Raw genomic sequence first — 22,711 nt, forward strand, 5'->3', positions numbered from 1 at the left:
GATATCAAGCTGTATTACAAAGCCACTGTTCTCAAAACTGCCTGGTACTGGCACAAGCACAGATATATAGATCAATGGAATAGAATAGAGAGCCCAGAAATCAGCCCGAACCAATATGCTCAATTAATATTTGACAAAGGAAGCAAGAACCTACAATGGAGTCAAGACAGTCTCTTCAATAAATGGCGTTGGGAAAATTGGACAGATACATGCAAGAAAATGAAACTAGACCACCAACTTACACCATACACAAAAATTAACTCAAAATGGATAAAGGACTTAAATGTATGACAAGAAACCATAAAAATTTTAGAAGAATCCAAAGGCAACAAAATCTCAGACATATGTCAAAGCAATTTCTTCACTGATAGAACTCCTAGGGCACTTGAAACTAAAGAGAAAAATGAACAAATGGGACTACATCAAAATAAAAACCTTCTGCTCAGCAAAAGAAACCATCAATAAAACAACAAGAGAGCCCACTGCATGAGAGAACATATTTGCCAATGTCATATATGATAAGGGCCTAATCTCCAAAGTTTATAGGGAACTCATACAACTTAACAAAAGGAAGATAAACAATCCAATCAAAAAATGGGCAAAGGACCTAAATAGACACCTTTCAAAAGAGGACATTCAGAAAGCCAAGAAACATATGAAAACATGCTCAAAGTCACTAATCATCCGAGAGATGCAAATCAAAACAACAATGAGGTACCATCTCACACCTGTCAGAATGGCTATCATCAACAAATCAACAAACGACAAGTGCTGGAGAGGATGTGGAGAAAAAGGAACACTTGTGCACTGCTGGTGGGAATGCAGACTGGTGCAGCCACTATGGAAGACAGTATGGAGCTTCCTCAAAAAACTAAAAATGGAACTCCCATTTGGCCCTGTGATCCCACTTCTAGGACTGTATCCCAAGAAACCAGAAACACCAATCAGAAAGGATATATACACCCCTATGTTCATAGCAGCACAATTCACCATAGCTAAGATCTGGAAACAGCCTAAGTGCCCATCTGTAGATGAATGGATTAGAAAACTGTGGTAAATCTACACGATGGAATACTATGCTGCTGTAAAAAAGAAGGAACTCTTACCATTTGCAATGGCATGGATGGAACTGGAGAGCATTATGCTAAGTGAAATAAGCCAGTCAATGAAGGAAAAATACCACATGATCTCACTCATTCATGGATAATAAAGACCATTCTAAACTTATGAACAAAAATAGATACAGAGGTAGAGCTGCCTCAAACAGACTGTCAAACTGCAGCTGGAAGGCCGGGGAGGGGAGGGGTGCAGAAGGCGGGGGTAAGAGATCAACTGAAGGACTTATATGCATGTATATAAGCATAACCAATGGACATAAGACACTGGGGGGTAGGGGAAGCCAGGGGATTGTCAAGGGTGGGGGAAAAAAGGAGACATATGTAATACCCTTTGTAATACTTTAAGCAATAAAACTAACTAAATAAATAAATAAATAAATAAATAAATAAATAAATGTGAGAAAACTACCAAAGCATATTAAGTAATTTGCCTGTGGTCATGCAGCTAGTAATTGTTCAGATGGGACTAGACAGCGGTTCTCAACCTGTGCGTCATGACCCCTTTGGCGGTCGAATGACCCTTTCACAGGTGTCGCCTAAGACCATCCTGCATATCAGATATTTACATTTTGATTCATAACAGTAGCAACATTACAGTTATGAAGTAGCAATGAAAATAATTTTATGGTTGGATCACAACATGAGGAACTGTATTTAAAGGGCGAGAAATTTGAGAACCACTGGACTAGAAGCTCGATCTTCAAAGCCAATATTCTCTGTACTATGCAAGAGTGATTTCTGATAACCAAGACACTTGGGAAACCTGGATTTTTTTTTTTTAACTAGGTAATACTCAATTTCCTTTCATTAGATTTCTTAGTGTCTTTTATTTTAGTAAGAAAAAGACCCTACTGCCTTGTAGTATGCTGCAACATAGGTTATGTTTTTTAGTTTGTTTTGTTAGGAATTATATATGACACAAAACTTCATGTTAGAGTTGAGTGTATTTCTTTTTCCTTTTTTTGAGTCAGGGAACATTATTTCTTTTCATTTATGAGTATTGGTAACAATATATGAGAGAATAAAATTGATATTGGTTTTCATAATAGTAGCTAAAAGTATCAGGATGCCCTGAATGGATGGCTACCCTGTATGCCAAAAAAGTTTTGGGTTCAATTCCCTGTCAGGACACATACCTAGGTTACTGGTTTAATCCCCAGTCAGGGAGGATGCAGGAGGCAACCAATGCCTCTCTCTCTCTCTCTCTCTCTCTCTCTCTCTTCCTCTCCTTAAAAAAAATCAATAAACATATCCTTAGGTGAGTTCTGGGGTTCTTGTTCCGGCATCAAGAATGGTTCAGGAAATCTGGAGAAGGCTGTGCATAGATTACATAGGAGTCCAGAGATGACACTTAATTTTGAAAGACATTTGGGGGTCAGAGGAGACTAGTTTAAAGGAAACTAAGATCTAAGTTCTCCTCATCTCAGGACCCCATCATTTTTATTAACACAAATTGTCCTGAGGCAAGGCAGAGATATATACTTCAAAGGGTCAGGGTTTCGTATACAGAAGCATTGTCAGATTGGAAGAATCGCCTACGGCTGTTCAGGTGTTTGGCCAATAGGAGGCAATAACATGTAGATTAAGATGCCCTGAGCTGTCTGGCAGCCAACAATCATCCCTTTTCAGGTTTGGGGAAATGCCCTCAGCCATTCTCAGGTGACTACATGTGTGACTCAACCTTGTTGAGTCCCCAAGTTCCACCAACCTTTTGATGAAACTCTTGCAATTATGACATGTTGGAATTGGCTTCCGGCAGGTGAGGATTAAAACAAAAAAAGTACTGGGATGAATTAAACTAGTGTCTGCCTTTGTATGTCTTCTAGTCTTTACAGAATCTCAGCAAGTAAATTTAGAACATGTAAACAGTTTTAAAAATAAAATTTCTTCTTTTCAGTCCTAAAAATGAGTCATATCAAAACCCCATCTTATATTTATTTCAAATAAAGAAATGTTTTTTGTAAAAATACTAGAGGCCCGGAGCATGAAATTTGTTCATGGGGGAGGGGGATTGTCCCTCAGCCCAGCCTGCACCCTCTCCAATCTGGGACCCCTTGGTCCCACACAATCCGGGACTGCTGGCTCCCAATAGCTCACCTGCCTGCCTGCCTGATTGCCACAACCACTTCTGCCTGCCAGCCTGATTGCCCCCTAACCACTCCCCTGCTGACCCTATTGATGCCTAACTGCTCCCCTGCTGGCCAATCGCCCCCAACTGCCCTCCCCTGACAGCCCGATCGTTCCCAACTGCACTCTCCCGCTGGCCTGATCACCCACAACTGCCCTCCCCTGCCGCGACCAGCCTCCTCTGTGCTGTGAAGAGCCGTGTGACCCCCTGGCCTCCACTGTGCACGTGGCCATCTGTGATGGCCATCTTGTGGCAGCCATCTTGTGATGACGTCGTGTGCGAGGGCACGAGGACCACCTAGGCCAGTGGTCGGCAAACTCATTAGTCAACAGAGACAAATATCAACAATACAACAATTGAAATTTCTTTTGAGAGCCAGATTTTTTAAACTTAAACTATATAGGTAGGTACACTGTTATTAACTTAATTAGGGTACTCCTAAGGCTTAGGAAGAGCCACACTCAAGGGGCCAAAGAGCCGCATGTGGCTCACGAGCTGCAGTTTGCTGACCACGGACATAGGCTTCTATTAGTATAGATAAGGAACCCAAGTACCCCACATAATGGGAATAAAAGAGACTTGGAAGAAGGTTGTTTTGCAAAAGTCATGTTTAATATTGTGCAGATGATAGAGAAATTTATGATAAGCTTTTGGGTTACACCAGTGGAGAGAGATAAAGGGTAACAATGTGGTGGAAGGAAAGAGTGGGTAAAGATTTGTGAGGAGTATTTCATTCTTCTATGAGAATACCAAAGAATTTCCAAAGAAATCCCATAAAAAAAGTCAACAAATTCAAATTACTTTTTTCTTATTTGCCTGAAAGAGTAAATGTGCCCAAAGTATAATTTGCTTTTGCAGATGTGTACTCCATGGGATATTGTTTGTTTTTCTCAAGAGTTGCTACAGATGAATGGATAAAGAAGATGTGATGTAGAATACTATTCAGCCTTTAAAAAGAAGAAAATCTTGCCATTTGCAACAATATAGCTGGATCTTGAGGCCATTATGCTAAGTGAAAAGTCGGACAGAGAAAGACAAATACATTATGATCTCACTTATATGTGGAATCTAAACAAGCAAACAAAAAACCTGAAAACGGCCCTAACTGGTTTGGCTCAGTGGATAGAGCGTCAGCCAGTGGACTCAAGGGTCCCAGGTTTGTTTCCTGTCAAGGACATGTACCTTGGTTGTGGGCACATCCCCAGTGGGGGGTGTGTAGGAGGCAGCTGATCGATGCTTCTCTCTCATCGATGTTTCTAACTTTCTATCCCTCTCCCTTCCACTCTGTAAAAAAATCAATAAAATATATATATTTTTTAAAACCTGAATATGTAGATACAGAGAACAGATTGGTGGTTCTAAGAGAGTAGGGAGTGTGGGATGGCAAAATGGGTGAAGAAAATAAAAAGATACTAAATTCCAGCTATAAATTAAAGTCATGAGATGTAATCTATACCATAGTTCGGCTGTGGGCAAACTACGGCCCGCGGGCCGGATCCAGCCCGTTTGAAATGAATAAAACTAAAAAAAAAAAAAAGACCGTACCCTTTTATGTAATGATGTTTACTTTGAATTTATATTAGTTCACACAAACACTACATCCATGCTTTTGTTCCAGCCCTCCGGTCCAGTTTAAGAACCCATTGTGGCCCTCGAGTCAAAAAGTTTGCCCACCCCTGCCATAGTTCTATTGTCAATGATACTGTATTGCATGTTTGAAAGTTGTTTTTTAGTAAATTTTAGAAGTTCTCATCATAAGAAAAAATTTATAAGTATGTGTGGTGATGAATATTAACTAAACTTTTTGTGGTGATCATTTCACATTATATACAAAGATGGAATCATTATGTTGCACACCTGAAACTAATTTAATTTACATGCCAATTATATATCAATTAAAATAAAATAAAAAAGCTAGTACATACCAGTTACTCGAAGTCTGTCTGTACCAACCACAACTTTGCTTTCATCAACAGTAAACAGTGATTTGCCTTCTTTGGAACTGATCTGAAACTGTTGACTCTGGACTTCTACCATTTTGGGACCTGAAGGATTAATTGGAACAGTATTATAAAGAGTTTACTACATGCAGTGTCATGATCTCTATTTTTACACATTCCATCTCATCCAGAAATAGCAAATTACAAAATATTTAGAATTTTTTAACCAATAGTTATTATTTTACTTTATGAGTTTTTAAGTTCTAAGCCTAAAGCTATTATATTGTTAAAATTAATTCCTGTCAAATCTGTGCTAATATTTATCAAATATATGTATTCATAAATTATTTAAAAGTTAATTTTTACGTTTTTTGAAACCTGCCAAAAACAATTTAATTCTGCCACTCATATTATTTAAAATCTGCATTCTTTTGAGTATTAACTAAATAAGAATTTTATATTATGAAATGTGAGATTTATGAAAGACAATCTTATAAATGGCTCACTTTAATGGCGAAAATGACTCACACTCAGATTATCTTCTCTGCCCTTATCCTCAGAAGAGGTCGTCACCTCTTATTCCATGGTAAAAACAGACATCACCATGGAAGAACTCCCTCAAATTTCTGCCCTTACCAAACGCATATTTGTCTTCTTCACTCCTTCTTTCTTTTTATTTCAGTGACAAAGGCATCACTTTCTCCTCCAAGTTTAATTTCTTCACATGTGCTTTAGACCCATTGCCTTTCAGACCATTACTGTATTCAGCAAACATGTAGCCAGTGCTATTATGGGCCAGGCACCTCATGGAGTGAATAAGATCCTATACTCATGGAGTGAATAAGATCCTATACTCATCATTTTATATCATAATTTCACTTCGTACTTTCAATTTTTCTAACCCTGGCAGCATAATGGGTTAATCTTTCTAAAACACAGCTCTCACCATTTGCTTACAGAATTACAACTGTTCCCTAGTTCTTTTGCATGTTAGCTTTATTTTATTATCTAGAAAATAAATTTATTGAGAAAATGAATAGCTTATAGTTTTTGTGAATGTGTCCCTGTGTTCCTCATTAAAGTTGATGGATACCTGCTAGAAATTAAATAGAAGCTTTTCAATTAATATGTGAATCTATTTTGGACATGGTCACCAATGTATTCTTATATTATTTTATTAATTTACTAGAGGCCCGGTGCACAAAAATTTGTGCACTCGGGGGGAAGGGGGGGGGGTCCCTCAGCTTGTCCTGTGCCCTCGCGCAGTCTGCGATCCCTCGGGAGATAACGCCCAGCTGGCTTAGGCCTGCTCCCGGGTGGCAGAGGGCAGGCCCAATCCCTAGGTGCAGCCCCTGGTCGGGCTCAGAGCAGGGCCGATTGGGGAGTTGGGTCACCGCCCCCTGTCATGCACAGAGCAGGGCGGATTGGGAGGTTGCGATGCCACCCCCTGTCACGCACAGAGCAGGGCCCATCAGGGCGTTGAGGAGCTCCCCCCTCACTCAGAGAGTAGGGCCTATAGGGGAGTTGGGGCATCGCCCCCTGTCACACACAGAGCAGGGCTGATCAGGGGGTTGGGGTGACGCACCCTGTCACACACAGAGCCGCAGGGCGATCAGAGGTTGGGGAGCTCCTCCATATCAGGCACAGAGCAGGGCTGATCAGGAGGTGGGGGCGCCTTCCCCTGCCACGAACAGAGCAGGATGGATAGGGAGGTTGTGGCCCCACCCCCTGTCACACACAGAGCCGCAAGGCGATCAGGGGGTTTGGGCGCTGCCCCCCGTAACGCTGATCCCGGTGCCGGGAGGCATATTACCCTTTTACTATATAGGATAGAGGCCTGGTGCATGGGTGGGGCTGGCTGGTTTGACCTGAAGGGTGTCCTGGATCAGGGTGGGGGTCCCCACTGGGGTGCCTGGCCAGCCTGGGTGAGGGGCTGATGGCTGTTTGCAGCTGGTCACACACCCTTCAGGGTGGGGGTCCCCACTGGGGTGCCTGGCCAGTCTGGGTGAGGAGCTGAGGGCTGTTTTCAGGCTGGCGGGTGACAGAAGTTCCCAAATGCTCCTTTTTTCTTTTTCTTTTTTTAAATTCTGGGCCAGCTGTAGCTCTGAGGCTCCAGCTCTTAGGCCTCCGCTGCTGAAAGTAGGTAATCGAAACAATGTATAACTCCAGCTCTGAGATCCCAGCTCCCTGAAAGCTGGTTTCTGGGGTTTTTTTTAGCTTCTATATTTGTTAAAATGTTTCAAACTGCAGGCTCAGAGGCCGGCAAGGCAGGCGAGGAATGTTGGAATCCTCCGTCACTGAAGCAAGCAAGCCTCATGTTAGTTTCAAGCTGCCTGGCTGCCGGCCGCCATCTTGGCTGAAAGTTATATTGCATATCTCCCTGATTAGCCAATGGGAAGGGTAGCGGTCGTACGCCAATTACCATGTTTCTCTTTTATTAGATTAGATACCTCAAAACCCTTCACTGATGCTTCATTTAAGAGTGTGTGTTTGGATAGAGAAAACAAGATGGCGGCATAGGTAAACACCTGAAATTGCTGCCTTGCACAACCACTTCAAAAATACAACTAAAAGACAAAACGGACATCATCCAGAACCACAGGAAGGCTGGCTGAGTGGAAATTCTACAACTAGAAGGAAAGAGAAAAGCACACTGAGACTCAGAGGAGGTGAGGAAGTAAAGTGCAGAGGTACAGAGGTGCGCGGAAAGGTCTGGCAACTGAGGATTCGGTTGTCTTTTTCAGTCGGGAGGGAGACACATGCTCCCGCTCTCAACTCCAGTTCCAGGCTAGTCTCTGGGGACCCAGACTCATACAGGGAGAAACTGGACTGTCTGGAAGTGGGCGGAACTCGAGGGTGGCTTTCTCTCAGAGGTGCTTGCAGCGACTACCGTGGGACACTGAGACGCGGGGCCTCTTAGGGAAGGACTGAGGATCAGCCATAGCTGTTTGCTCCACCCTGTTGATTCCCTGAGGCCCCGCCCCACCCAAGCTGTGCCCAGCGGCTTTTGCATATGAATGACCTGGCCCTTTGCAATCTAAAATTACCTAACAAAATGCAGCTGGCTCAGAGAGACCCAGAACTTCCAAAAGAAGGTCCAAGGCCCCACAGCAGCTTGCATTGCTTCACATCTGGGCCTCATCTGAGCACCTCCAAACCCAAAACAAAGAAGAGGAATCTGCAGATCTCTTCATAGCTCCTGCTGGGTAACCTCAGACAGAGGCTAAATTAGCACATCCTTAGAGATCCAAGAGCCAGTGTACCCAGTGGTCAGAGTGGAACCATCCAGATTACAACTCCTCAGATCCATAAGGGACACAATAAGGGGGAAGACTCAGTGAGCACCAAAGCCCCACTGAAGCAAGTCTTGCCCCATAAGGGTGTCTCCAGCACAGAACTTCTCCCACCATAGACACAGCTGATTCTCACAGCCAATTGGCCTGGAGGTCAATTCCTCCCAATGATACCAACTACAGTCAAGACTTAACTACAACAAGACTGGGCATACAGCCCACAAAGGGGTGCATCAACAGTTTCCACCTCAGGTAATTGGGGAGCCTGAGCTACTGGGCCCTACAGGATACCTACCACAGAAAGCCACTCTATCAACAGAGGGAAGCATAAAAAATGCGGAGACAAAGAAACAGGTCACAAATGACAGAAATGGAGGAAAGCAAACTACTGGATATAGAGTTCAAAACCACGGTTATAAGGTTTTTCAAGAATTTTCTAGAAACTGCCCATAAATTGAGTGAGACCCTCAATAAATCTAGTGAGACCCTCGAGGATGTGAAAAAGGACCAAATAAAAATTAAGCATACACTGACTGAAATAAAGAATATTATACAGAGATCCAACAGCAGACTAGAGGATCCCAAGAATCAAGTCAAAGATTTGAAATATGAAGAATCAAAAAACACCCAACCGGAAAAAAAGAAAGAAAAAAGAATCCAAAAATATGAAGATAGTGTAAGGAGCCTCTGGGACAACTTCAAGTGTACCAACATCAGAATTATGGGGGTGGCAGAAGAAGAGAGAGAGCAAGATAATGAAACCTATTTGAAGAAATAATGACAGAAATCTTCCCCTACCTGGTGAAAGAAATAGACTTACAAGTCCAGGAAGCACAGAGAACCCCAAACTAAAGGAATCCAAAGAGGACCACACCAAGACACATCATCATTAAAATGCCAAGAGCAAAAGACAAAGAGAGAATCTTAAAAGCAGCAAGAGAAAGAAACTCAGTTACCTACAAGGGAATACCCATACGACTGTCAGCTGATTTCTCAACAGAAACTATGCAGGCCAGAAGGGAGTGGCAAGAAATATTCAAAGTGATGAATAGCAAGAACCTACAACCAAGATTGCTTTACCCAGCAAAGCTATCATTCAGAATTGAAGGTCAAAAAGAGGACGGGGAGAACCAAGATGGCGGCATAGGTTAACGCCGGAGTTTGCTGCTTTGAACAACTACTTCAAAAGTGAAACTAAAAGACGGAACGGACATCACCCAGAACCACTGGAACGCTGGCTGAGTGGAAGTCCTACAACTAGGAGGAAAGAGAAACGCATACGGACACTCAGAGGAGGCGCAGTGCTGAAGTCAAATTCTGAGGTGCGGAGTGCGCGGAGCTGGCTGGCGGCGGAGGGCGCGGTTGGCGTTTTCAATCGGGAGGGAGTCGCAGACTCTGAGCTCCAGATACGGGCAAGTCTTTAGGGACCCAGACTCAAACGGGAGAAGCGGGACTGTCTGGCTTCGGTCAGAGCGAGTGCAGCTTTCTCTCCAAGGTTTGCAGCAGTCGCTGGGACTCAGAGAGGCAGAGCCCCTGGGGACAGGACTGAGAGCCGCCATAACTGCTCTCTCCGGCCCACCCTGTTGATCCCGAGCCCCAGTGACCCACCTGCCCCGCCCAAACCCTGCGCAGAGCCATTTGCCAGATAGCCTCAGGCAAAGGCTAGATTAGCACCTCCCTAGAGGACAGAAGTTCTCTCACTGCTGACACAGCTGATTCTCATAGCCACTTGGCCTGGAGGTCAAACCCTCCCTGGAATTAGCTACAACAATCAAGATTTAACTATAAGACCACGAACAAAGACCACTAGGGGGTGCATCAAGGAAGCATAACAAAATGCGGAGACAAAGAAACAGGACAAAATTGTCAATGGAAGATATAGAGTTCAGAACCACACTTTTAAGGTCTCTCAAGAACTGTTTAGAAGCCGCCGATAAACTTAATGAGATCTACAAGAAAACTAATGAGACCCTCGATGTTATATTGGGGAACCAACTAGAAATTAAGCATACACTGACTGAAATAAAGAATATTATACAGACTCCCAACAGCAGAACAGAGGAGCGCAAGAATCAAGTCAATGATTTGAAATGCGAGGAAGCAAAAAACACCCAACCGGAAAAGCAAAATGAAAAAAGAATCCAAAAATGCGAGGATAGTGTAAGGAGCCTCTGGGACAGCTTCAAGCGTACCAACATCAGAATTATGAGTTTATCACCACCAAGCCAGCAATGTAAGAAATGCTAAAGGGACTGGTGTAAAAAGAAGAAATAAAAATCCCAGAAAGAAAACAGCCACACACACAAAAAAAGAAATGGCTACAAACAAGTACCTTTCAATAATAACTTTAAATGTAAACGGGCTAAATGCTCCAACCAAAAGATATCGAGTGGCTGAATGGATAAAAAATCATGACCCATACATTTGCTGTCTACAAGAGACCCACCTCATTAGAAAGGACTCACACAGACTGAAAGTGAAGGGATGGAAAAATATCTTTCAGGCTAATGGAAAAGAAAAGAAAGCTGGGGTAGCAATACTTATATCGGACAAAATAGACCTCAAAGTGAAGGCCATAACAAGAGATACGGAAGGCCACTTCATAATACTAAAAGGATCAATACAACAAGAAGATATAACCCTGATAAACATATATGCACCCAATGCAGGAGCACCCAAATACATAAAAAATCTTCTGGAAGATATCAAAGGAGAGATCGACAACAATACAATCATAGTAGGGGACTTTAATACACCACTGTCGTCACTGGATAAGTCCTCTAGACAAACAACCAGCAAAGATACAGCAATACTAACTGACTCACTAGATCAGATGGACTTAATAGACATCTTCAGAACACTTCACCCCAGTGCCACGGAATATACATTCTACTCAAGTGCTCATGACACATATTCAAAAATAGACCATATATTGGGTCACAAGCAAAGTATCCCCAAATTCAAGAAGATTGAAATCATAAAAAGCGTCTTCGCAGACCACGATGGCATAATATTAGAAATAAACTGCAATAAAAACAACCCAAAATACTCAAACACCTGGAAGCTGAATAGCATGCTATTAAATATTGATTGGGTTACCAATGAAATCAAAGAAGAAATTCAAAACATCCTGGAAACTAATGACAATGAAAACACAACAATCCAAAACCTATGGGACACAATGAAAGCAGTCCTGAGAGGGAACTTTATAGCTCTACAGGCCTATCTCAAAAAACAAGAAAAAATGGTAGTAAATCAGCTAACTCTACAACTCAAAGAATTAGAAAGAGAGCAACAAGAAAACCCCAGAGTGAGCAGAAGGAAGGAGATAATAAAGATTAGAGCAGAAATAAATAACATAGAGAACAAAAAAATAATACAGAAAATCAATGAAACCAAGAGCTGGTTCTTCGAAAGGATAAACAAGATTGACAAACCTCTAGCCAGACTCACCAAGAAGCAAAGAGAGAGGACCCAAATAAACAAAATCAGAAATGAAAGAGGCGAAATAACAACAGACCCCACAGAAATACAAATGATTGTTAAAAAATACTAAGGACAGCTCTACTCCAGCAAACTAGACAACCTGGAGGAAATGGACAAATTCCTAGAAAAATACAACATTCCAAAACTCAATCAGGAAGAATCTAAAAATCTCAACAGGCCAATAACTATGGAAGAAATTGAAGCAGTCATCAAAAAGCTTCCAGCAAACAAAAGCCCAGGACCAGACGGCTTCACAGGGGAGTTTTACCAAACATTCAAGGAAGAACTAAAACCTATCCTCCTCAGACTACTACAAAAAATTCAAGAGGAAGGAACACTTCCAAGCTCATTCTATGAAGCCAGCATCACCCTAATACCAAAACCAGGTAAGGACAACACAATGAAAGAGAATTACAGGCCAATATCCCTCATGAACATAGATGCCAAAATCCTCAACAAAATCTTAGCAAATCGGATCCAGCAGTACATCAGAAAGATCATACACCATGACCAAGTAGGATTTATCCCAGGGATGCAAGGATGGTACAATATCCGCAAATCAATAAACGTGATACATCACATAAACAAATTGAAAGAAAAAAACCACATGGTCATATCAATTGATGCAGAAAAAGCATTTGACAAAATTCAACACCCATTTTTGATAAAAACTCTCAGCAAGGTGGGAGTAGAAGGATCATACCTCAACATAATAAAAGCCATATATGACAGGCCCACAGCCAACATCATACTCAATCGACAAAAACTTACACCATTTCCCCTAAGAACAGGAACAAGACAGGGATGCCCCCTCTCACCACTCCTGTTCAACATAGTACTGGAAGTGTTAGCCATTGCAATTCGGCAAGAAGAAGAAATAAAAGGCATCCAAATTGGAAAAGAGGAAGTAAAACTGTCCTTATTTGCAGACGACATGATATTATACATACAAAACCCTAGAGACTCCATCAAAAAGCTACTAGACTTAATACATGAATTTGGCAATGTAGCAGGATACAAAATTAACCCCAAGAATCTGAGGCATTTCTATACACCAATAGTGAACTTTCAGAAAGAGAGATTATAAAAACAATCCCGTTTACCATCGCAGCAAAAAAACTAAGCTACCTAGGAATAATCTTAACTAAACAGGTAAAAGACCTCTACTCAGAAAACTACAGGACGTTGAAAAAAGATATAGAGGAAGACATAAACAGATGGAAGAACATACCGTGTTCATGGATTGGTAGAATCAACATCATTAAAATGTCCATCCTACCCAAAGCAATCTATAAATTCAATGCACTTCCCATTAAAATACCAACGGCATACTTCAGAGATATAGAACGAACTCTCCAAAAATTCATCTGGAATAAAAAAGGACCCCGAATAGCTGCAGCAATCCTGAAAAAGAACAAAGTAGGTGGGATCTCAATACCAGATATCAAGTTGTATTACAAAGCCACTGTTCTCAAAACTCCCTGGTACTGGCACAAGAATAGGCATATAGATCAATGGAATAGAATAGAGAGCCCAGAAATCGGCCTGAACCAATATGCTCAATTAATATTTGACAAAGGAGGCAAGAACATACAATGGAGCCAAGATAGTCTCTTCAATAAATGGTGTTGGAAAATTGGACAGATATATGCAAGAAAATGAAACTAGACCACCAACTTACACCATACACAAAAATTAACTCAAAATGGATAAAGGACTTAAATGTACGACAGGAAACCATAAAAATTCTAGAAGAATCCAAAGGCAACAAAATCTCAGACATATGCCGAAGCAATTTCTTCACTGATACAGCTCCTAGGGCACTTGAAACTAAAGAGAAAATGAACAAATGGGACTACATCAAAATAAAAAGCTTCTGCACAGCAAAAGAAACCATCAACAAAACAACGAGAAAACCCACTGTGTGGGAAAACATATTTGCCAATGTCATATCTGATAAGGGCCTAATCTCCAAAATCTATAGGGAACTCATACAACTTAACAAAAGGAAGATAAACAATCCAATCAAAAAATGGGCAAAGGACCTAAATAGACACCTTTCAAAAGAGGACATTCAGAAAGCCAAGAGACATATGAAAACATGCTCAAAGTCACTAATCATCCGAGAGATGCAAATCAAAACAACAATGAGGTACAATCTCACTCCTGTCAGACTGGCTATCATCAACAAATCAGCAAACGACAAGTGCTGGAGAGGATGTGGAGAAAAAGAAACACTTGTGCACTGCTGGTGGGAATGCAGACTGGTGCAGCCACTATGGAAGACAGTATGGAGTTTCCTTAAAAAACTGAAAATGGAACTCCCATTTGACCCTGTGATCCCACTTCTAGGAATATATCCCAAGAAACCAGAAACACCAATCAGAAAAGATATATGCACCCCTATGTTCATAGCAGCACAATTCACCATAGCTAAGATCTGGAAACAGCCTAAGTGTCCATCAGTAGATGAATGGATTAGAAAACTGTGGTACATCTACACGATGGAATACTATGCTGCTCTAAAAAGGAAGGAACTCTTACCATTTGCAGCGTCATGGATGGAACTGGAGAGCATTATGCTAAGTGAAATAAGCCAGTCAATGAAGAAAAAATACCACATGATCTCACTCATTCATGGATAATAGAGACCATTATAAACTTTTGAACAATAATAGATACAGAGGCAGAGCTGCCTCAAACAGACTGTCAAACTGCAGCGGGAAGGCCGGGGAGGGTTGGGTGGCAGGAGGTAGGGGGGTAAGAGATCAACTAAAGGACTTGTATGCATGCGTATAAGCATAACCAATGGACATAAGACACTGGGGGATAGGGGAGGCTGGGGGACTGTCTAGGGCGGGGGGATAAAATGGACACATATGTAATACCCTTTGTAATACTTTAAGCAATAAAAAAAAAAAAGAATTGAAGGTCAGATAAAGAGCTTCACAGATAAGGAAAAGCTAAAGGAGTTCATCACCACCAAACTAGTATTCTATGAAATGCTGAAAGGTATTCTTTAAGAAGAGGAAGAAGAAAAAGGTAAAGATACAAATTATGAACAACAAATACAAATCTATCAACAAGTAAATCTAAAAATCAAGTGAATACATAATCTGATGAACAGAATAAACTGGTGAATTTAATAGAATCAGGGGCATAGAAGTTAGTGGACTGACAATTCTCGGGGGGAAAGAGGTGTGGGGGGTGCAGGAAGAGACTGGACAAAAATCGTGCACCTATGGATGAGGACAGTGGGGGGGGGGGGTAAGGGCAGAGGGTGGGGTGGGGACCAGATGGAGGGGAGCTATGGGAGTAAAAAAGAACAACTGTAATAATCTGAACAATAAAGATTTAATTTTTTAAAAAAAATGATAAACATTTTTTTTTTAAAAAAAGAGTGTGTGTGTGTGTGTGTGTCCCTTATAAAGTGGATTCATTTTTTCCTCTTTTATCTTCTTTCTCTTAAGGAAGCCTGCCTTAATTTTTTTGATAGTTGCTTGTATTTTTTCTCTTTTGAGCTTTCACTCAGACTCAGTCACCCAGTGATTCAGTGTCATCATATACCTGGGTCACTGATATACCTTATGCATAAACACTGATTTTCATTAAATGATGAATATACAGTTATCTTCAATATACAGTTATCTGAGTTTAAAATTAAGAAGAAAAAAATCTGAAATAATTTATCCGGTAAGATTTCAAAGAGTTTTGCTTGCTGGAGATTTATATAACAATTTTAGGAGGCTTTATTAAGTAAAAGGTGTTAAATTAATGACTTTTTTCTGTAATCATTGTTTTATATATATTGATGAAATCTTCAACAAATGAATTTAGTTGCCTAATTTTTCTTAGTAACAAACCATATAAGCATTTGCTTAAATAAAAGAAAATGTAGTTTCTGTTCAACACAAATTTATTTGTATTTTTTATGCTCAAGGTCCTGTGCTATAAAAATTGAGGATATATAAGTGAGTGAGATGTAGCTCACAGTTTATAAATTCATAGTTTATAAAAGAAAAAAGCATATAATTTTAGTTCCAGGACAATTTAATAGATGCCACAATACTAGCATGGACAATGTTCAATGAGAACCTCAACAAGTAATTGATGGTCCACCCTGGGGGTCAGAAACAGAATGCTGGGGGAGATGATATCTGAATGGACCTTGAGGAAGCACTTTATGGTTCCCTACTGAGGGAGAAGGAGGCACTCCAGTAAAGGGTACTATTTAAATAAAGGTACAGTAGTTAATAAAGTTTCATTTTAATATTATAAAAATACAGACATTGAATGTTAAACTTAAATGTGTTTTCCACTTCAGAAAAAATTGTTCTCCAAAGATAACAAGCCCAAAATAATAGGGATAGTAATCTCTTAAAATAATTAAGTTTATAATTGATCTTTTAACTCTTATTAATAACTTACTAGTTTTTATAACCTAGCTGGACATGGATTATAACTGAGCAAGTAATCTTTTGTAGGAAAGGTCTTTAAGAAATAAAATTTAAATTCTATCTTGGTGATAAGTAAAACAGCTACCTGGTAAAATTAATTTTTAATGTAAGGAAGGAAATAAATAAAACATTCAGGAAATGACTAAAGGAAGGTTTTATGATCTGATGAATTTGTGAAATTGGCTTAGGGTTTGTCTAGTGAAAATAAAATCAAATTCTTCCTGTCATACAATATGCCTCATTAACAGCCCTCCCCACTCCACTGTGATTGCTTGAATTTAAGATAACATCATTTCAAAACAAATATCAAATCTCACAAACCCATCTGAGTACAATTTGCATACTTCTGAGTGTGTCTCATGTTTTGGCTAACCAGAATGAGTTTCTGTTATTTTAAATCAAAAGAAAATTAACTGTAGTGACCAGAGCTGAATTTATAAGGTACGATTGAGACAGAACCTACACAGAACCTAGAGACAGAAGAACTTCGCTGGAGAGAACATGGCAAAAGATCCTGGACAGAAACTGGAGACAGAACCTAGCGAGGGAACCTGGCTACAGAACCTGGCTGGAAAACCTACAGAACCTGGCAAATAGAACCAGGCAAGAGAACCCAACCATGCTGATCAACTGAACGCTGCCTCCGAGTCTTTCCCTCTTCGCCGACTCCATCCACACCTTTGGGGATCCCTGGACCTGCTGGGGTTGGACCCCAGCATATATTGATGTGAAGTCAGTTTGCGATTATCACATTTAGTAATCTGGTGAAAGCTGCCCACTCAGATCTCAATAGTGTGTAAGGAAAAGTGTGTCTCTTCCAGAAAGAGCTGCTTTTGACCAGTATGATTGGATGGTGATGGTAGGCAATGAGGAGAGTTTTAGGTGCCCTATTAAATCCTACATAGGGACAATCTTGGCAGACCTTCCACATAAAATTTAGTGCTTTGTCCTCTGGATTTGGGGGACCAGTTTCCAGTCCCTTGGAAGCATCCTAAATGTGCTCAGTTGTGGGCTGGGCTATGTCCTTAGCAAGTTGGACTGATGAAGACAAGGAGACCTGTGGTTATAGACCATTCAAAAGCTGCTGAGAAGGCCCAGGCATTGTCAAAACTGGCAAGAAAATGTGGGTGTGGTTTTTGCAGGTGCTGATATCTGAGGCGGGGTCATCTTTTTGGGCCAGCATGTCAATGGGAGTCTGGGGTTTGGAGGTAGGTACATTGCCAGACGCTGAACGGTTGAGCCATTCACAGCCTGCCCATAGCTGGTAAGAAGAGGGGACTGACTATTGCCTCTGGTGGAAGGGCCAGACAAAAGAAGGACAGGGAGACAGGACTGGCTCTAAACATACTGTGTCTTAGAGGAGGGATTTAGATCCAGCAAAGAGCTGAAGTATTCAACAGAGAAACCAAGGCAGAAGCCCATCTATGTGGACTTGGTTAATATGGCTGGGGTGGCAAAAAAAAAAAAAAAAGGCTATGGCTCTGTAGGCACAGGGGAATTGGACTCTTCCAGCCCCACTGATTGCCTGCTCTTTGCAGCAAGATACAAGATGCTGAGTGGGCCCTGCTAGGGTAGAGTAAGGTCAGGGCTGGAACTATGAGGAGAGGCTCTGAACCTGGCTATGAGGGGCAAGTCCTGGCAGGAACAAATAGACTAGATGGCCAAATTCTGTCTCAGCTCTTTGTTTATTTTCACTTGGGCACACATTAGATTTTACTTGGTTACATTTCTCTTAATTCATTCAACCAGTGTTTATTTACTATGCACCTGCTCAGTTAGTCTCTCTGCTCTATTCTGAGCAGACTAGTGACACTGAGATCATGGCTCTCTTCTCAGAGATCTGCTCCTGTCTACTGGGGTTGGCAGTAGACAGAGCACAGTATGGTGAGGGTGATGTTAGAGTTTGCACAGGGAAACACTAGAGTGCAGTAGAGGGTGCCTAACTTGGCAGAGGCACCTTCCTGGGGGCAAGGGACAGCTCACCAGCACACTTCTGGCCATGATGCAGTAGTGAAGTTGGTCTCTACCTCTGCAGAGTCTTCTCAAACACAGAACTTAAGGGAGGTGTGGGGGTGAACATGTCAAGGTAAAGTATCAGAAATTCTAGGCTCTTCACCATGACTAGTTTGATATAATTCTCACGAGTTGGACCAGGAAGTAAGCCCAAACAATCTGAAAGGTAACTGATGATTAAAAAACAATTTGTCTCTATAGACTAGCTCTAACACAGGTCAGGTCAGAAACTAGCAGGATGGGAAAGAACTTGGAGGGGGAAAAATAAAATTAGCTAACTTCATTTTGGGGTTAAGGAATTTTCTCTAAGTTTGCAGCAAAGCCTCATGGGAAAATAAAACTCACAGGGAGACATAAAAAAAAAATAAGGTACGATTGTATTATTGTTGCTTATGATTTGATATCTTTTAGTTCAATGGGGTCAAATATATGGTGATGGAAGATTATTTGACTTTGGGTGGTGGGCACAAAATGCAACATGAAGATTATGTATATCATAGAAATATACACTTGATACCTATATAAATTTATTAGCAAATATCACCCAAATAAATTTAATAAAAAGAAAAGAAAAAACATAGTTCAAAGATTTGAAATGCTAGCTATTAGTCCTTGCTTTTCAGTGCTTGATTTCTTTTGGAATTTAAGACTTTTAGTTTTGACTGTATTGATTGCCATTTTTTTCAGTGGTTTAATGATAAATAATTATTCATTTAATTAAATGGGGTTAATTTGGCTGGGTCACATAAGTTACATTTTAATATCTGGATTGGCTAAATTTAACTTATTTTAGAAAATGTGAGGCTGGAATAACTTTGATTGTCAGAAGTCACCTACTGAAAATAATCTTGGATTTGGTGAACTGAGTTATAATCCTTAGCTCAGGGTTTTCAACATGAGAGGCTTTCCAACCAAATCTATAATAATAAAAGCGTAATATGCTAATTAAACCAGATGTCATTCTGGACATCCTTCAGGACAACCTTTCAGATGAAGCCGAACTGGTGGGGGCCAAGCCCCTGGTATGAATTTTGTGCATTGGGACTCTATTATTTAATAGAAATCACTAACTTTAGTGATCAGGCATGAAACTAAGGTTAAAAGTCAAGAATTGAGGCTAACAGGTTAAACCAAAGTAATTCCAATGGGAAACTTTTTTCCCCAGTAAATTCTTTGTTGTCAAAAATGGTAACTAGACAGAGCAGGGTAACAAAGAACCAGGTCTGGGCAGTGGACTTCCCCAAACCAGTTTTAAGTGCAATAGAGAAAATAAACCCTAGCTACTGGATAGAGAGGCTGTATAACCTCAGAGGCCAACCCAAAAACACTGCCACCCAGAGGCTGAGCCACAAACTGACTCAGGTAAACACAAATTAAGGCAGTATGGGACACAAATACGGCCTGCATTAAAATCAGGACTGTGGTTTACAACACGGAGGAACAGTGTGTCGCAGGGAAATTTAACACTCTCCTGAATACCTGGCAGGACTAAGGCGAGCCAGACTGAAGAGTACAAGAACCAAAGGACCTTCACTACTGCAAATTTTTATTTATTTTTTTATTCTTTTTTCACCTTTTAACTAAGAAGCCAATTTTTTTTTTTTGCTTTTTCCATCACCTGATTTTACCCTTTAATTACTACATTTTTATTTTTAACCAGTATTATTACTGTTACCATTTTACCATTTTTTAAAGTGTCATTTTATTTTCTCTGTATTTTATTTTGAGATTAGTGTTCTACATTCTATTTTCATCGATCTGTTAGCATAATTTTTCTCTACCTCAATTTTACCTCTATGCTAAAACCCTCTTCCTCACTTTTCCCCTTTTGTTGTCCTGTTTCTCTTACCTTATTCCTGCTTTAGATTTTCCCTATTCCTTCTTTTTACCCCCTGTCAAAATTTCACCCTACTTATATATCCTATTTCCAATCCACTGCTCTAAATCCTTATACACCTCTACCTTGTCTTTCTTCACTATCCAACATTTTTTTTCTTTTATCTTTCTATTGGTTTGTTGTTGTTAGCCTGATTGTTGAGTATATTATTGGGTTTTTTTAGGATTGGTGTGAAGTTGTTTTGCTTTTCCTTTTTCTTTTTCTGCTGGTTCCCCCCCCCCCCACCCCCACCCCGCCTGCCCTGGTTATTTTTGTGCTTCTGTTTTTCCTTGCCTCACTTGATATTATTGGTTGTTTGTAGTTTGCATTCATCTCCAGGGATGTGTTACTGGAATTTGTTGGGATTAGTGGCGGTTCTATCAGAGTTTTCTCCTCATATAAATAGTCTCTTCCCCTCTTCTACTTCATTCTCTCTTTTAACTCTTTTTTTCCCCTCCTATTTCCCAATTTCATTTTTGCACTCCTTTTTTTTTCTTTTTTCTTGTTTTTTCTTTTCTTTTTTCTCTTTTCCCCTTTTCTCTTCTTTCTTCCTTATCCCCTAATTCTCTTAACTTGGGTGGTCACCTTTATTTGGGATATTAATATCGTGAATACATTTGTGTTCAGTGCCTGGTACGTTGTGCCTTGTTGTGTTGTATTTTGTGCCTTTAAGTCAATGCAGCAGATCCAAGCAACAGCAGCCTCCTGATCACCACATCCTCTGTCTGAGGAACAGCAGCTGTACGTGAAGCCTCCCCCAATAAGCCAGAAGAGCCACCACAGCGGTGAACAGCACTCACCAGAGGAGCTGCTGCCAACTGAGGAGCAGCTGCTACCACAACCAGTAGAGGAGCAACCACAGCCCGAGAAGCCACTGCCATCCAGGGAGCAGCCACTGAACGACTCAACATCTAGATATGTCGATGAGATCAAACATGGGTAGACAAAGAAAACCCCAAAGGAAAGAAAAGGAGGACTCATCAGAAAAGCAGCTAAGTGATACAGAGGCATCCAACATGACAGAAAAAGAATTCAGAATGAGGGTCCTTGAGTGCATAAACTGGATGGAGGAAAAAATCAACAACTTATGCAAGAAGCAAGAAGGAACAGATGAAAAAATCAAAAACTTATGTAAGACACCAGAAGAAATGAAGAGTGATATAGCTGCAATAAAAAACACCATTGAAAGTATCAACAGTAGACTAGGAGAAGCAGAGGACTGAATTAGTGAATTAGAAAACAAGAAAGCAAAACACACCCAAACTGTACTGCAATTGGAGAAAAAAATTAAAAGACAGGAGGAGAGCCTAAGGGAGCTTTGGGACAACATGAAATGAAACAACATACGAATAATAGGGGTGCTAGAACAACAGAAAGAGGACAAGGATTAGAAAACCTATTTGAAGAAATAATATTAGAAAACATCCCTGAGGTGGGGAAGAAAAATGTCACACAAGCACAGAGAGTCCCAAACAAGGTGAGCCCGAAAAGACCCACACCAAGACACATCATAATTACCATGGCAAATGTTCAGGACAAAGAGAGAATCTTACAGGCTGCAAGAGAGAGATGGAAAGTTACATACAAGGGATCTCCCATTAGATTATCAAATGATTTCTCAACAGAAACACATCAGGCCAGAAAAGAATGGATGGAAATTTACAAAGTGATGCAAAGCAAAGGACTGAATCCAAGAATACTCAATCCAGCAAGGCTATCATTCAAAATTGAAGGGGAAATAAGAAGCTTCACAGACAAAAAAAGGCTAAGGGAGTTTATCACCACCAAGCCAGCAATGCAAGAAATGCTAAAAGGACTGGTGTAAAAAGAAGGGAAAAAAAAGCTCAGAAAGAAAACAGCCACACACAAAAAGAAATGGCTACAAACAAGTACCTTTCAATAATAACTTTAAACATAAACGGACTAAATGCTCCAACCAAAAGACATTGAGTGGCTGAATGGATCAGAAAACATGACCCATACATTTGCTGTCTACAAGAGACCTACCTCAGAAGAAGGGACTCACACAGACTGAAAGTGAAGGGATGGAAAAATATCTTTCAGGCAAATGGAAATGAAAAGAAAGCTGGGGTAGCAATACTTATATCGGACAAAATAGACCTCAAAGTGAAGGCCATAACAAGAGATAAGGAAGGCCACTTCATAATACTAAAGGGATCAATACAACAAGACGATATAACCCTGATAAACATATATGTACCCAATGCAGGAGCACCCTAATACATAAAAAAACTCCTGGAAGATATCAAAGGAGAGATCGACAACAATACAATCATAGTGGGGGACTTTAATACACCACTGACATCACTGGATAAATCCTCTAGACAAACAATCAGCAAAGAAACAGCAATCCTAAATGACTCACTAGATCAGATGGAC

The 22,711-nt window shown here is 40.6% G+C and overlaps 1 protein-coding gene across 1 annotated transcript in view; it reads right to left on the minus strand.

The window, feature by feature from the left end:
- The window catches only part of SGCG (sarcoglycan gamma), a 160,097-nt gene that overhangs the window by 55,550 nt on the left and 81,836 nt on the right, over positions 1 to 22,711 (minus strand). Inside the window, exon 5 of the mRNA XM_081083028.1 lies at positions 5,172 to 5,291. Within this exon, the coding sequence (XP_080939154.1) occupies positions 5,172 to 5,291 (120 nt within the window). The remainder of the gene's footprint in view (positions 1 to 5,171; positions 5,292 to 22,711) is intronic.

Source organism: Myotis nattereri (assembly GCF_964212035.1).
Source record: "Myotis nattereri genome assembly, chromosome: 2".
In the NCBI taxonomy this organism is placed as follows: domain Eukaryota; kingdom Metazoa; phylum Chordata; class Mammalia; order Chiroptera; family Vespertilionidae; genus Myotis; species Myotis nattereri.